Below are 16779 nucleotides of genomic sequence, written 5' to 3' on the forward strand. Positions count from 1 at the left end.
TATGCTGTACGTTATTTTCTGTTTATCTAAAAGCTGCCACTTGTTTACACTGGCCATTAAAATAGCCACTGCCTGCCTTTCCCAGAATTATATTTCTAGTCGGTTCTTGGCACTAACATATAACTGAATGCCTGATGATGGAAGTGAATCCATCAGCTTATCTGGGATACCTTTTCACTATGAACAAGCCCCCTTTTAAAATGATTTACTATATTACAATAAACACCAAGGGGTTTTATGAACGACCAACACATCTGCTAACTTTAGTGAACAGTTCCAATATCCATTGGTTGTACACTACAGTTCATAAACAGGACATGGAACGATGCTGTAAATTTGCAAGATTGGAAAGCTGTGGTGTTGCCGATGGTTAACTAATGTTATCATGCCGTACACCTGTGCAGCAACAGTAACTCGTTTAGGATCTTTTCCTCTTAACAGGTAAATACAGAGAATCATCTTAAATGGAGAGCAACCAGGGGGCAACATTTAGAAATCGTATTAGGATCAATGGTAAACAATAACTTAAATAGAAAGGGATATTAGCCTCTGCATTAGATTTTCTGCACACCCCCAAATACAGCTCAAAATGTTGGTTGAAATGAATACATGATCATACTTTATCACTTTACAATAGTTCAGTTCTTCAACTGCATGACAGTTTATTGCTTTAACAATCACAGCTCTCATTTTCATGAGCCTTTTCATTTCAGCGAGTCCTGCATGCCCATGACCTTTAATGAATGCATTCTACCATGCACCTGCTACAAACCAAACACACAACCAGTACCTGGTACAGAACAATAAAGGCAGAGATTTTCTCTGTGTTTGAGCTGTTGTATTTCCTAGCAGTGTTGCATTACAATGTTCTTTTAGAGTTTCAATTATCCTTGAATTACTGATGCAAACTAATTCCTCAAATCATTAGAAGGGATCTTCTGTTTCTGAAAACAACTTAATTGTACGATGACACAATTTCTGTCAAAGGGAAACATGTAATTCAGTGGGGACACACCTTATATTACTATGTAAATTGTATTTTAATTTATATATATTTAGAAAAATAAATTATTGTTCTATGTATTAAAACATGGGGTTTGATTTACTGTATATATAAATAAAAAGCCCTCAAGATAGGACTTCTAGTTGATTAGAGAATGTTACAATTTTCCACTAATGTAAAGGGTTGTTTTGCCATATTTTTATTTCAAAGGCTATTTCGCTAAAATGTATAAAGCAGATGAACACTTTTATACCAATTTAGTCTTCTTAACAAAGTTTAGAAACATAATCCCGCTGAATGACCAGTAACTATTTTGAAATCCGATTAACCTGTGTGCATATAGTAATATCTGAATTATACAGAGCACTCCATCTTGCCACAGTATTCTGTTGCGTTTAGTTTTTTTGCATCCGTTTAGAATTTTCCACCTGAAAATTAAAAGCACAAGCGAAAAAAAAAAGGGAAGTAAGATTGCAATGCAGACAGAAACAATAGCTCTACGCACCCGGCTGTTTGGATTATCAATACCATTGAAAATACTAAGTGATTGATGCAGAATCAGTATATTATTATTTTTTTAAATGTATTCGGATAACAAAAAAAACCCCACAGCACTGATAAATGAGAAACACTTTTGCCAAGGAATACAAACAGAAGTAAAATGCTTCAGGACCCAGTAAGCCCTTAGCAGCCTCTGATTACACTACACATATCCTACCTGTAACTCCTGAATGTTTGTCCTGTTTGTTGGGCATCCACACAGAACTTTGGGTCTTGTGCATTTCTCTTCGCAGTCCGGTTCAGAGGGCCGGTCTCGCTTCCCCAGTGGAGATGTCCTACTGTGCCACACCATGCTTGAACCTGAAATGGTAAAACAAAGTTTCCATTAAGACGTGAACAAATGCATCACGATAAAAGTAACTGGGTTTATACCAGCTTAGCAGAGGCTCCTAGGTTACCCTTATTATTTCCAATATGATGTAATACACAGCAGCTGTTTCATAAGAGGTTCCTTGAACAAACTGGGCAATGTATTCCTTCGAATGTATTCATTCACATTCACTATTTGAAGCAGTTTGGTATTGATCCATCCATCGTAAGCCACATTAGCATTAAGAAAGCCAAATTCTTTGACTTGGCATTAAAGACCTAGACATATCAATAACCGTGCCAGATAGATGTTTGTGTAAAGCAGGCTTTTAAATACACTGTGCAACTAATGTGCAACGGACATTCTTACTTCAAATTCTCTGTCGGGGAGTAGTAGTTTAAATAGTTGTCCTGAAAACCAGAAGGATTACTTGCGTGGGTTTTGTATTATTCAGAATCAGCCAAACAAAAAACAAAACTGAAATAATTGTAAAATATTACCACTGTTACTGCTGTCTCCGTGCGATCGGTCTGTAATTGTGGATCCAAGCTCTTCAGAAAATGAAGGTACTGAAGCCAGTAAACCTACAACAAAAAAAGACCTTTTAAAATAACCAAAAAATAACAAATTTTTCAAAATGTTACTTTCCCTGCAGAAAAAAAAAACATGACATTACTGTGAAGTTGCAGATTATTTTATTTTTATTTTTAATCAAATGCTCAGATTTTATATAGTATTGTAGTTCCCTTATGGATTTCTTAATACATTACTTAATAAAAAATAATAATAATGTGATATTGCAGTTTAAATAAAATTAAGAAGCTAAGATTTTTCTTTGCTTAACTTCAAATGCATTTAAAATCAACAGAAGCTAATAAACGGAGTCAAAAAATCGACCAATTAGCAAAGCAGTACTTGTAAAGCACAGATGGCAACACCATACTTCTGTAAATCTGTGTTTTTTTTCTTAATGAAAGATGACTCAATTTAAATTAATAATTCACCTTTCCCTTATTATGAGCTACAGCCTGCATACTATTCTGGTCTGCATTATCATCTTAATATTAAAAGTAGGTTACCAGAGTGGGAGGGGCTGGTGGAAGGTAAACAGATACATTTAATACAGTAAACAGATAAATCTAATTACACTTGGTTTCAAAACCACAGAAAAATTGTTTTCCCAACTTTAATACCTGTGAGTTTGGCTTGACAATGGGATGTGCATATTATCCCGCACTTCACATTCCTAACTTACAATGTTTTTAGTTTCTATAAATAATTTGGTCTCAATACAAAAGTCTTAATGATTTAAAGCACAATGTTCAACTTACTAAGTCCTTTGTAGTGCGAGAGCTGCTGGTATATCTGCTTCATACGTTCAATGTTGAGCCTGCTGGCTTCTGCGTGCTTGATCATTGGTTTGGGGTAGTCTACTCCAACGATGCACCTTGCTGCCTTCTGCACTGATTCTGGGGCATTCCAGGGCTCATGAATGTACTTGTTTGGGTACTTTTTCAACTTTGGTATGTAACGTCTACATGGGGAGAAACACAACACTGAAGTAACTATAGTGCGTTTTGTTTTTCTAATTAATAAAATGAATACATTTCTAAAAATATCACTTCTTTTTTTAATTTAGAGTGCCCAATTATTTTACTCCCTATTTTCTCCCCAATTTGACTTGACCAATCATTTTTCCCTTCACAGCTCAGGAGACCTGAAGGTTCAGTGGGCAGACACTGATCCCACAACCAAGCCAGCTTCCTCTTTTACACCCAGGAACTCGAGAGTAGATGTCAGCGAGCTACCGACCTCTGGAGAACAAAGGCCAGCCCTGCAGGTGTCCGCTTTTGAGCTCTCTGGACGCATGGCCAGCAGGGTTCACTGTAGCGCCATGAGGAGAAACAGTGATGTTTTTGCCTCCATAACCCACAGAAGTGCCAGAGCCAATGCAACGCTGGCTTCAGAATCCCCAGCAAGGACCGACTACTCAGCCCAGTTAGGATGAAAATATAACTTATTTTGTTAAAGCCTTTATTATTAAATATAGGTACATGTTCTCCATTATATGGAATGGGCTGTATGCCCAAAGAGCCTACATAAAGCAGCCTCCCTTTAGTATACTGCTACTAATATGAGGTTTTTGAGGATGTGGTTTTGAACTATAACATTATATACAGATTATCAACTCCTAAATCTTTCAGTAATGTGTTTGGATGTTTTTATTAAATGACTGGGTTTTCATTCCTGCTCACCTTATGTAGTCACCACTCGGATCTGTTCTCTTTCCGAAGCCCACAGGACAATAGCAGTGAAAGAACTGCTGGAAAAAAGCACTACATGACAGCCACATCCAGCTTCCTGCATTCACACTGAAATCTGCATCCAGCAGCAGCTCCTCAAATACCTGCAGTGAAAAAAAATTCAATAAAATCAAGCTCAAACAACTCTAAACACTGTAGCACAAAATGGGTCTTAAAGTGTGTGTTTTTGATGGGGGGGGGGCAGAGGGGGTCATATGCATCATACACATGGGAGGAGTCATATGCCAAAAATTATTTAGACGTATCCTCCCCAAATCAACACGACACGACCATCATGACAGTAAAAATAGACATAATGAAGCATTCTTACCTTTGTATAAGTTAGTGATCAGCAGATGTGTCAGCCGCATGAAGAGCACAGCGTGTGGTTTTCACTAACTCTACTGTGCAGAATAAATTATTTTTTTTTCTATGGGTAAATATTGGGACTTTCTTCCTATGCATCGGGATGCGGGACATTTGCTAGGAAATTGTCCCGACCATATAGGGACTGTGGGCATGTATGTTCTAGGACTAATTTGTTTATTTTAACATGTATTCTGTTGGCACATTCGTGCTACATTTGCAATTGTTTTGACAGTGAAATGTAGCCTGAAATATGAAATTGAAACTTAAATTTAAATGCCACACAAAACTACATAATAAAAAAATAAAAAACACTGTCAGCAAAACAAAACTGGCTTAAAACAGTCATTTAGAAACTAGAACGCAAATCAGCAATTACACAGCTGCCCTCAAAGCACATGCTGGTTTATATTTTCCGCAGTGACTCTGATAAACTACAGGGGGGATGTCACACTACTTTGGAAAGTCTGATCAAATGTTTATGCTAAAAGTAGAGTGCGTCTTACCCGCATGCCGCTTTCCCAGCTGATCCAGAGGTCCCCTCTGGTTAGGAAGCAGGCCACAGCATGTCTGGCCAGGTGATGGATCCAACCCTCCTGCCGTAGCTGGGTCATAATGGCATCAATCCAGGGATACCCCGTACACCCCTCAGCCCACTTGGCCAGAGCCTCTGGGTTTCTGTCCCACGGGATCTGCACACAGATTGGATTTCCCTGCATCCGGTCAAATTTGGGATTATTAGTAGCTGCCGTGTAGAAGAACTCTCGCCAGAGTAACTGCCCATACAAGGATAGGGGTGGACTGTTGCTCTTCTTGACCTATTCAGAATATCAAAACGAGGGAATAAATAAGGAATGTGTTTCAAAAGTGCCAATGACTTACTGTTCTATATGCTTTGTTCCTTGTATTGAAACGCATGCTATATGCAATAATACTACAAGAAATAATACACATAATAGTTTATAATGTACTTAGACCGCTTTCTGCAGTGTTGAAATAAACGCTCAACATGTATGAAACACCATTAGTAAATAGGGTTTAAAATATACAACTGTAACAAATATCCAACGTTCCCAAAAGCTACCTTGTAAGTAATCCTTACCTTTTTATACAGTTCTAGTAATCTGTAGTAAAATTCTCGACATGATAAACAGCCAAACCGTAGGTATGGACTTAATCCTGTCTGACTCCCAATCAGTGAGTTTACATCAATCTTGGGTCTTTCAAAACTGGCAACCCAAGCCTGTAAGTGTTAGAAAAAACAAGTGATTATAATCTTTTATTATGAAATCAACCCATTACTCTTAAGAAAGGCCTGCAACATGACTGACCTTTCGTTCTAAATGTCTGTCCATTCGTCGCAGGGCTTCCGTTTCCCCCCCCTTCCATTTGGTGGGACCGAGACTTGCTGTTTTAAACCCTGAAACAAAGACAGGAAAAGTAAATCAACAATCCGTGTAGAAAAAGTAACACCAGTTTTGCATTTCCTTCAAGAAAACATGGTGCAATTTTTGTATTAACTGCAATAAAAACTTAGTAAATGTGACCCATCAACATGTACTGGTTTCAAGGCACTTACCTAGCTCCTCTAGAGATGGTACGCCATAGTGCTCATCGTGGTTTTCGGCGATACCAGTCCTGCATCTTTCCATTTGCCCTCCTGTGACTGTGCCCACTGGTTTTTTCGGAAGCTCCAGGCGACTGATAATTGCTTGAAATCTTTTGTATGTGAGTGGAGGACTATTTTTGTTTAGTTCTATTATTCTGCAAAAAAAAAAAAAAAAAATGTAAACAATAAATTAGAACAATAAGTTGTAGGAAAAAAAAGTACTGAATTACAATAACTCTTTGCTGAAGTAACCTTGAATACAGGTCGATTGTAAAGCTTTTTGATGGAAATAGTGCAAAAGAAATAGGCCAAAACTGAATGTGCTTACGGGCCTTGAAAACACCAACTGCATACAACAGATCAAAGTTGATGTTTAGATATGTAAAGATGTCGGTATGGAAAACAATGTACATATTAAGAAGGATTTTTTTTTTGGGTGGGGGGGGGGGGGGGGAAGGTGTTGTTAATGTCATCTTTTAAAATTATTTTTATTTATATTTATTTTTAATATATTATTTTCATGATTAGAGATGCATCATTAACAGACATCCAGCGACATACAAATATGCACCTACTATAACCGATTTAGGTTTTGGATCTATGGTATGATGTATTGTATTTAGTTAAAAAAATTATATATATATGATATGCTATGACTGTAAAGGCTGAAATAGCCTATTTCTCCAAACCAGAATTCTCAATAAACAAGTCACAGATAACCAATTAATAGTACCCATTTCAACAACATATGCAACTGTGTCTATATCGGTATCTACTTAGCCATTCCCACTTGGTCACTGCCTTCACGTGCCTATTGGTACAGTGTACTTGCTACTGCACATGTTGGTAATGGTGACTGAAACGCCAAGCTGTTCCTCCACCCCGTCTGCACATGTTTCACAGTGTGACTAGCTATCACTGCATTTCTACACTAGATGGCAGTATCCTCTGTTTTCAAGCCAAACACTCACTGCAGCATCATGACCTTTATATAAAAAAGGCACAGCAGGGATCTAGGGATCATTGACATATTAGAATGTTTATGAAAATATATTTATTACATGTACATTTTACAACAAAATAAAATCCCTTGCTGTCTGCTTACAATATTCTTCAATCCTATGTTCTTTCCACTTACAACAGCCTGTGAACTAATTATGCATGCTTGTATAACTATTTTTACATTCAGCAGAATCCAAATGACTCTCTGTTGAAACTGGCAAATTTGCAGCGTCTAAGAGGGATACAGCTCTCACTTACTGCAAAGCTTTCACTCAAAATTATTCAGAACACACACATTATTATATATATATATATATATATATATATATATATATATATATATATATATATATATATATATATATATATATATATATATATATACACACATACATACATTTCTTAAGGTGTAATTCTATGAGACTGACATGCTCTGCTTGCTCGATGTGAACAAGACCAGCTTTTTGGATCTTCTTATTGCTCAGACTTATTGCTCAGACTGGGCTGTTTGGCTGGACCAGAGGAACATGCTACAGGAACGGTTTGCAAAATAAGTTTGTTCAGGTCTGTCCAGTCCGGTCTTTTTAAACATTAAATAGTGTCTGTCTAAAAAACAACTGAGAACGTTACACTAGATTAAACCAAACAGATCTGAAAACTAGCCTACAGGTGTCACAGGAATTACAATGAACTCCTACCTGTCTAAATTGTAAAGTGTGTGCGAGTTCTTTACAGCAACTTCCACCCCTAACTCCTGTGCCATCTTAATGATGGCTGCATCCCTTTCTTTTCCAAAGGGTTCCGAATCATACTCAAACGTCAGGCGTGTCACATTCCACTCCTAGAAAACAAAATAAATAAATATTTAGGCGACCAGCTCTGGCACATTTAAGAGGAACAAAAGATGAGGGTTTGCTTTTATAAAGTTAGAAATGAATCTGGAGAGCAAAGTCAATTAATATGCTCTCCCACTACATTCCATTTCTTACATTTGGAACATGTGTTTTAAATACTGAAGCCAAAGAATAATTTGTATGCTAACACTGTGTACACCAAATATACAAAAAAAATGACAGTAACATGTCAGTAGAACACCATGACCTACATCCAAGCATGTCTTTGGTTAAGAAAAGTAATTGTGACACAGATTCTGATAACTCTCAATAACTAGCTTAGGAAGCTTAGTTTCCCATGTATAAGCGGTTCACTGGACACATGCAGCACACACGGTAGGTATGTTTGTAAATTCATTTGTAATTGCATTATGGTTAACGTGGGCTTTCAAGCATACCACCGCCACACAGGTTTCATTATAAGTAATCGTATCAATCAATACTGTTATTTACCAGTGAAATTAACCAAAATATATTAAGGTATCTTACTAACTTTCAAGAGGCTTGGAAAGACATTAGCCGGTTGCCCACGGACCACAAAGAGCCTGAAGTTAAGTTTTCTAAGGCTGGTGTCCAGGTCTTGTAATGACTCGAGTAGAAACCTAGACAATAAAGCAGAAGTCATGTATGTAATCGCTATAGGGAGTAGAATGAATGGCAAGTACAGTACACAGTCACATTTTTACGGCATATCTATAAACTTCAGTGATCGGAGCAAAATAGCAGTGTTTTGGTAAACGGCAATGGTGCAATCAATGTGATCTAAAAACATACATTATCAGGTGAGGTCAGCATGTGCATTCGAAACAAGACAAGTGTTGCCATGACATCGTCACAATCCTTCCGACTCTTCATTGCAGTCCAGCAACATCTGTATTATGGCTATCCAGAAACCATCAAAGCCATCCATCACCAATTTCATTTTACAAATGCCGAGTAGGTAAAATGCATAAAAACAGTCGGTATAGTTGAATGATATTGAACTATTTATTAGAAAGAAAAAATATATAAATATATATATTACACACACCTCCATCTGTTGATGCCCACGTCCGTAGTACCAGCAGCAAACCAAGGATCCAAAAAATACACGCATCGCACAGTGTTTGCACCCTCCAGAGCTCTTTGCAAAGCCGGATTATCGTGGAGCCTCAATCCTTTACGAAACCAATGCACCGAATTGACCACCATGATTGTAAGTACACAGTATTTAATTTGAAATATTCTGGAGTGTTCACATGCTCCGCTGTTGTATTATAATGTTCAACACACGCCTCAAGACTTCCACCAAGTTATACCATCCAAACTGTTTAATCAAAGTCACTCCGGATTGTATTTGACTCCAGCTCCTATTGGCTGCAGGGTGCTACGTGTTGGGAGTATTAAACTGAGCAAATGCTCGACCTCGCCTATGATTGGATGACTGTCCAGTGTAGGTCACGCCCCATCACGTTCCTCTGGCACACTGTGGTCTCGCAGACCCGCACGGGGATGAAATTGACTGAGGAGGAGTTGTTATCATCAATGTGTTATTACGTTGTTTGAAAGTTATATGATTTTTTTTTTTTCTCACAGCAATCTTATATAAGGTGTTTTTCTTATGAAAACGATTGCATTTTTTTGTCTTGTTATATGTGTTAGGCTTGTAACACGATATGCAGCAGAGATCCTTGTAGTTCATCTGGTGAGTGGTGAATTAGTTTATCATCAGTCTTACATAATTATTTCTGTGATGCCCAGATTAGCACCCAGCCTTTTTTTTTTCTGTTTCTTTACAGAATGCATATGCAATCCTGGTTTGTATTACGCACAGCAGGGTCCAGAAATATATTTAACAGAATACTGATTGATTCAGTCTGTTTACACAGCTGAAAGACGTACACGTATTTAAATACAGGATTGTTAGCCATTTACATCTGTTTTTATTCCCTTACGTTTTAAATCTCTCTCTCTCTCTCAATTTAATTTAGGTAGTTCTTAAAAAAATGAAAGGACTAACCTTGTTGCTCAAATTCATATTCTATCACTATACTTTTCAATTTCTTGGTAAAATGCTCCACCTAGTGGGTTGTATTGGTACTTGCTGAAACACCAATTGAAACCAATCTTGTGCTGGTCCTTGAAACAGTACAAACATATTCTGTATGTTTACTGTATACAGACACACATGTACAGTAGTTGTATACTTTTCCTAAAATGTCAAATAAAACCAACATGTTTCTATTCTTGGATGCAAAACATATTAAAAATAAATAAGAGCTCTGAGTTATCACTAATGCCATTATGTACTTGTACTTCACAGGAGATAGAAAAGGGAGGCAATTAGAATGCGAGAATGTGGAATTATATCAGGATTGGTGAATCAATGTACCTAAACTTCTAAAGCAAGAGATGTTGACAGGACTTGAACTGTAAAGTGTACAGCACTGCACCAATTGTGATCCGCCAACAAAATACACAGCCTTTAATAGCAAAACATCATTTAATTTGACATTTAAAAGTTTTACTATTGTACAGTTTTCCAAACACCTGTGCTTAAAATATACAACAGTACTATCATTGTTTCAATTGGTAAAGGAACACATGTCTTCATATTATAATATGTATTTACATATTATTTTTGATAGAAAAAAAAACACTTGGTACCTTTATTTTACCTAACATTTAATGGAACATCATCACTTTCCTTCAACAAAATGTCACAGAATTATAATATTACATGTTATTTTTATACAATTTATCACTTTGCTGTGTGCAATACAAATTAGGATTGCAGATGCATTGTGATGAAATGTCTCCCAACTGAACTGGCAGTGTGACTGTGTGCTGCTAACTAATAGTGTTATTTAAAAAGGACTTTAAAAAATCATTAATGTGTAATGATTTTAATTTACTTTTTTTTTTTTTTTTTTACTGATATTGGGTAAAGAAATAAACAAGTAGAAATAATATGTTCCTTCAACAAATTTGATGTCATAAATCTCAAATGACCAGTACTTAATGAAAATTATTAAAGCATACTAAAGTAATTACATAACTCAGTTACTAAAATATAATGTGTATTTGTTTTGATTATTTAGATGTAATTATATTACTTCTTCAAAGCAGTTTCAAGTATTTATTTTTCTTATCTGAATAAAAAAAAAGACTCTGTAGTCATCTTTGGACCATTCTATTTATAGTGGACTTTTTAATGGCCAAATTGAATGCCCTTTTTATGTGCCCCTCTCACCTCCAAAACACACCCATAAACAGATTTTTAAAATAATTTATGATGATCACTCATGCACATATATCTGTGAAATATAACAATAAACAACATCTGGCATGTGTAACCCAACAAAGCTGTAATAGGTGACCCATGGAAGAAAAACTGAATTTGACCCAGTCTAAATTAATGTCCCCTAAAACTTGAATATCATGTAACCCAAGCATTTCCAGTACACAGAAAAGTTCCCATTATAACTGTATTCACACAGACCAGACCGGTTGCTATATAGAACAAATTTACTGAAGACAAACTTAGGGTTCTGAAGTAGGACGGCAGAAACCTATTACCAGTATTAAAAGTACTTGAAAACCAGAATATAAACAAAACCATCCTTCATAATAATAATAATAATAAAACTACAGACTTCAAAATATTGGCACATCTCTCTCATGTTCGGATATTCATTCCTTTTTCCAAAAGTAATAAAAGCCATTATATTGTTCTGAACGCAGGCAGAGACAGCATAGCAGCAGGAGCAGGGGGCGTGGCCCCTGTATGTGTGCCTTTATTTAACCGCAAGACGTTACAATATGTAACGAAGTAGAAAAATATCACAGGAGTAAAGAATATGTTGTGTAGGACTGACTTTACCCCAGTGGATTAACTACAAAACAAAGGATGCCAAATAGCAGTTAAAGATAAATGTTGTTTTGTTTATTCCCAAAATAAATAGTACATAAAGACACCACATTTTATTTAGTTTTTTCATTCCTTGCCATTGCCGTTTCTTCACAGTAAACACTGGCCAGAGACACGTTTTCATAAAGTAATAACATGAGGTTTACTTGTGCCTTTTTGTAGCTGAACAAGCAAATGATAATTGTGGAACTCACCATTTTGGTTCTTGTTTATTAAATTCCACATAACAGAAAGTTGGCACAAAAGATATATAATATATACAATCTATACAAAAATCACTACACAACGCAGCACAACACACTGTTGACCCAGATGGCCTTCAATAGAGATCACTATGCGTGCTCGCACATAATCTGGTTTGTTTACTTTTTGCTGTCAAACTTTTAAATAGAGGCTCAAGAGATACTGTGTTGATTGTATTTTTTTATTTAATTATATACGAATCTCACACGGAGCTCTTTTTCATTTGCCATTTTTTGAAACTGTCACACAACTTCTGGTGAGGCGGTAAATAAGTGCAAGTTATTTTTGTTATTTACAGCGAATACGGACATCTGATTTTTGTATCCGAATACGTCAAAAAATATTCGTTCGAATATTCTGATATTTGTCCCAGCACTGATATATATATATATATAATTAGCTGCCACAAACACTAGAAACATTCTTCATATCTCTAAAGCATCCACTCATAAGAATGAGTCATGTCTCTTTGCAGTACACCGTGTCATTATTATACCCAACAGAAAAGACAATGGAGGGGGCTTACAGGCTCATGGCATTATCAGAGGTCCCCAATATTTAACTAGAGTCCCTCTCTATACACCCGAGTCGTTTTTAGCAGTTACAGTTTTGATCTGTGGTTCTTCCTGGGACTTCCTCATTTCCATTCCTTTAACCCAGGTGTAAGCGGAAGAGCCTCCCAACACCATCAAGTTACTGGTCCACCACAAAACACTCTTCATACTGTCATAGTAGGTGACAGCAATGACTGTCTGAACACAGGCTTTGGCAGTGCCCGAAACATTATGGGTCAGAGGACTTGTGAACTTGATCTGAAGACCAGTGACATATCCTATAGCGAACCCAAAGACCCCTCCCAATGTCATCATACCCCAGAAGTGCAAGCTGTCTAGCTTGTCGAAATAAAAAACTGTTTGGAATTCCCCCAGGATGGCGATGAGAGGGATAAAGAGGATACAAGCATTGATGTTGTTATAGTAGGTTAGCCTCCATATACTGCCATCCACAACAGGTATTACTTTCTTGGTAACGATAGCGTTGAGTGACACACACAGACTAGCTAGAACACCAAATAGTATCCCAGACCAAGACAGCGATCCCTCAGCCCCTTCTTGATCCACTCCCAGCCAGAAGCCTCCTGCAGGAAAAGAATAAAATAAATATTAACAATAAAGTACCAGAACAATCCACTGCAGTCTCCATATCTAGGGAAAATGAAAGTTTATTTAAGTGACAGAATGAACGGGGACGAAATTACTTGCTTGTTTATTCCAAATAAAAGCTCGACAAACTATATTATTGCCCTAACATTTGCTTCATGCTTTCCTCAAACTAAAAAAAAAAACAAAGAGAAGTGGTTCTCTGGAAGGATGTAAAACAATGTACAGTTTCTGTAGAACATAATCAGCTGCCGCCCAAACATTCTAGTTGAAAGAAATGATTTTTTTTTTTTCTGACCGATTGAAAACTCGAAAACTGTGGCTCTTAAAAACAGATACAACGCACAGATGGGATTTTTTCCACCTAGTCGCCAACTACTACGATATGCATCGCCCCATCCACTACATTGATAAATGTTAAGAAAGCATTTTGCATGCACTGCCACACACACACATAACTCACCTATAATCACCCCACAGCACAGCAAGGCGTGGAACGAAGTGGTCTGCTTTAAAATCAGGTAGGACATCAAGACATTGAAGACAGTGGTCAGAGACCTTCCGACGTTGTAAAAGGCCACCCCTACATATTTCAGGCACAGGTTGTTGAACGTGATCATGCCGATGAAAACAATGGACAAGGGCAGCACCCCCCTCGAAATCTTGGGGTCGAACCTGACCGATGGGAACTCCACATAACCCGGACACAACCTGGCGAACACGCTTATGCACCAGCACAGAATCACTGTCACAAAGCACTGGTAAAATGTCACAAAAAGAGGAGCATCGAGCTTTAAGGCAGGGCTGTCCAGCAGGTACTTATTGAGAAAGACCATGGTAATTGAAATGAACCAATACAGCGTCACCACGGCTGTTATTTTGATCGCTTTCATTAGGAAAGACTCGAACGTTCCCTCCTGGTCCGCGGAATCCGAACGCGTAAGGGCCATTTTCAAAATTCTGGAGCGTTTGAGCTGAGTCCTGTTCATTTTTAAAAGAAAAAAAAATAAGCAGGTTTGGGGTTATCAGTTTTGAAACGGTTCCTTCCAATCACACGTCCTCGCGTACCGTACGTAAACAAATGAGGGATACCTTGCCCTACCCCACTTCCTGGATTCTCTTCCTGCAAAAGAAAGACGTAGCACCAAGACTGTTCTCTTAAAGCGACAGTGTCCTTTTATAATTAATGCGACAAACTGCAAAATTAGGATCAAGATTATTATTTTTTTATTTAGCAGACGCCTTTATCCAAGGCGACTTACAGAGACTAGGGTGTGTGAACTATGCATCAGATGCAGAGTCACTTACAACTACATCTCACCTGAAAGACGGAGCACAAGGAGGTTAAGTGACTTGCTCGGGGTCACACAGTGAGTCAGTGGCTGAAGTGGGATTTGAACCGGGGACCTCTTGGTTACAAGCCCGTTTCTTTAACCACTGGACCACACTGCCTCCTATGATGCCCAAGCTCACGTCTATTAAATACCCTCATCAATAGTATCAAAACAACAGGAAAATGTAGGTCACTGATTTCATTTGTATTTCTAATTCTTCGATAACATATTTAATACATAACATTTCTTGCGAGAGGTTTAATGTACTGAACTACAGTATGAAATGTTGGTGTACTGTCTATCCGTTTGCATTTCTGTAATTTACTAAACTGTGATAATGTCAATAGAATTACTTTTTTGACAAAGTTATTTAGCAAAATAAAAACATACCTGTTATCAGCTTAGAATATTCTGATTCGTAACTTGTTCCCTTACTTTAATTCAGGATATAAATATTTGTAATATAACTCGAAAGATATAGTACTGCATCCTGTAGTCATTGTATTTGCATATTCAAAACTGAAACAAGGAAGCAAAGCGGGCTAGTGTTAACAGTGCTTGTATTATAAAGAGGTGGATTTTAAAAGCCTGCTTAGCATTTAAAGTTTAATATAGTAAACATTCAATATGCACCGGACACCGTTTCTGAGGCATTCTTTAATTGCTATACCGCCGCTATTAAAGGGGTATTGAGTAATGTGTTTTAAAGGTTATACTAATTGGACTAGTCTTTGTTAACCAGATAAACAAAATAGACTATATTGTACGTTGCGACCTATGAAATTCAATTATTTAAATAAACTTGTGTGCCAAATAAAGTTTATTTGAGAATTACCTTGTGTTGTGTGATCCTGGGATCAAAGAGAATCTACAAAGAGGGATTAGAATGAAAGTGTTACCAAGTATTAAATTATTGATTAGCAGAGTATACCACAATTACTGAACCTGGTGCCCGTACCTTTCAGCTACCTATTGTCATTAAAACAAATACTTACTCACTATTTAATCCATTGTGACATTAAGAAAAATAAATCTGTGACCTCACTCACCCACCTGAGACGGCAACCTTTATATCCTAAGTTTCAGGATGTACAGACAGAGAACTCGACCGGATAAGCGCACCCACTTTCGACCCATCATCCAATCACAGTCTCTCTGTAACCTGCTTAACAAACTTTTGCATGTTCTGCAGAAAGTGTTTACGTGGCCACATATCACTTCCTGAAACACCAGACAAACCCGTTTGACTGTTAATTGATTTGATTTATGTGTTTGTTGTTGCAAAAGTTACGGACGTAACCACGGTTCCCTGAAAGAGAAGATCGCTAATGATACTTTGGGGATATGCCTGCTGCTCAGGTATTCACTGAGCACTTTATATCAAAGCTGCCGATAGGCACCTCCGCGGAGTGACGTCCTCGGTACCGCCTCACCAAGGTAATAATAGTCACTGTGCAGAGACACCAGTCTCTTTTGCATTGAACATGCGAATGTGAGTGATGCGACCTCACAAGGTTGGTGGTCATTTTCTATTGTATGCGTTTGTTGTCACCACTTGACGATTGTAAATCACTCCCATCCTTACGTCTTCGCTCAGGTGAGGTGCAATTGTGCCAGTAGGGCAGATGGTTTTGTGTGAACGGGTGGGTCTGTGGCCGCAAGCCTTCAGGGTCTCTGCTAGGGTGGAGGCTGCCTGGGGCGGTTCTGCTGGAACTGTCTCCCTGGGCGCTGGGGCCCCACGTCCGGCGTTCCCCCGTCTTTGTTGCTGACTCCTTGCAATAGAGGCCTGGAGGAGGTGCCTCAGGTCGCCCCTTGGTGCCATAGGGATTGGGATAGTCTGGGTTACCGTGGAAACTGCTGGACGCCATCGCCTCCCCCTTCCCCGTGCCGAAGCATGGGAGGAGAGCATCGCAGCTCTCTGTGAGAGTGTTGCAAGATCTCCTCTACCGCTGGTCCAAAAGTGTGGCCAGGGGAGATAGGTGCATCTAGTAATGTGGACTTGTCCACATCCGGGACCCTCTCTTGAGACAGCCAGACCTGTCTGCGCGTCACCGGCAAGCTCGCCAGGCTTCTGCCCAGGGCTTG

General features: G+C 38.1%; 2 protein-coding genes across 9 annotated transcripts; both read right to left on the reverse strand.

Moving 5' to 3' along the window:
* Window positions 1-423: 423 nt before the first annotated feature.
* cry2 (cryptochrome circadian regulator 2) lies at window positions 424-9420 on the reverse strand. Its single transcript, XM_034053833.3, has 12 exons — window positions 9078-9420; window positions 8541-8649; window positions 7853-7995; window positions 6123-6307; window positions 5875-5963; window positions 5646-5786; window positions 5050-5361; window positions 4130-4281; window positions 3206-3408; window positions 2375-2458; window positions 1722-1864; window positions 424-1431 (listed from the first exon to the last, which is right to left on the reverse strand). Exons 1-12 carry the CDS (start codon window positions 9236-9238, stop codon window positions 1399-1401), a joined length of 1755 nt encoding a protein of 584 aa, XP_033909724.3. The 5' UTR covers window positions 9239-9420; the 3' UTR covers window positions 424-1398.
* Window positions 9421-10930: 1510 nt separating this feature from the next.
* Window positions 10931-15860, reverse strand: slc35c1 (solute carrier family 35 member C1). 8 transcript variants are annotated; one of them, XM_059001843.1, is made up of 5 exons: window positions 15690-15736; window positions 15530-15562; window positions 14453-14483; window positions 13824-14341; window positions 10931-13338 (listed from the first exon to the last, which is right to left on the reverse strand). In XM_059001843.1, the coding sequence occupies exons 4-5, from the start codon at window positions 14308-14310 to the stop codon at window positions 12776-12778; spliced, it is 1050 nt and encodes a 349-aa protein (XP_058857826.1). In that variant the 5' UTR covers window positions 14311-14341; window positions 14453-14483; window positions 15530-15562; window positions 15690-15736; the 3' UTR covers window positions 10931-12775. The 8 variants fall into 8 exon arrangements, with proteins under 8 accessions (XP_058857826.1, XP_058857824.1, XP_033909727.3 ...); XM_059001841.1 differs by lacking the exon at window positions 15690-15736 and adding an exon at window positions 15748-15860 and having other exon boundaries at window positions 13824-14483; XM_034053836.3 differs by lacking the exons at window positions 14453-14483; window positions 15690-15736 and adding an exon at window positions 15748-15859.
* Window positions 15861-16779: the final 919 nt, after the last annotated feature.

Source organism: Acipenser ruthenus, chromosome 27, assembly GCF_902713425.1.
Source record: "Acipenser ruthenus chromosome 27, fAciRut3.2 maternal haplotype, whole genome shotgun sequence".
Classification (NCBI taxonomy): domain Eukaryota; kingdom Metazoa; phylum Chordata; class Actinopteri; order Acipenseriformes; family Acipenseridae; genus Acipenser; species Acipenser ruthenus.

Coding starts and splice junctions, on each gene's coding strand:
- slc35c1 (XM_059001841.1), bottom strand. CDS start 14,349: ATGAACAGGACTCAGCTCAAACGCTCCAGAATTTTGAAAATGGCCCTT. Junction 13,339..13,823: donor GTGCTGTGGGGTGATTATAG/GTGAGTTATGTG, acceptor CTTTTCCTGCAG/GAGGCTTCTGGCTGGGAGTG.
- cry2 (XM_034053833.3), bottom strand. CDS start 9,238: ATGGTGGTCAATTCGGTGCATTGGTTTCGTAAAGGATTGAGGCTCCAC. Junction 3,409..4,129: donor CCGAGTGGTGACTACATAAG/GTGAGCAGGAAT, acceptor CTCCCCATGTAG/ACGTTACATACCAAAGTTGA. Junction 2,459..3,205: donor CTCGCACTACAAAGGACTTA/GTAAGTTGAACA, acceptor TTTTTGTTGTAG/GTTTACTGGCTTCAGTACCT.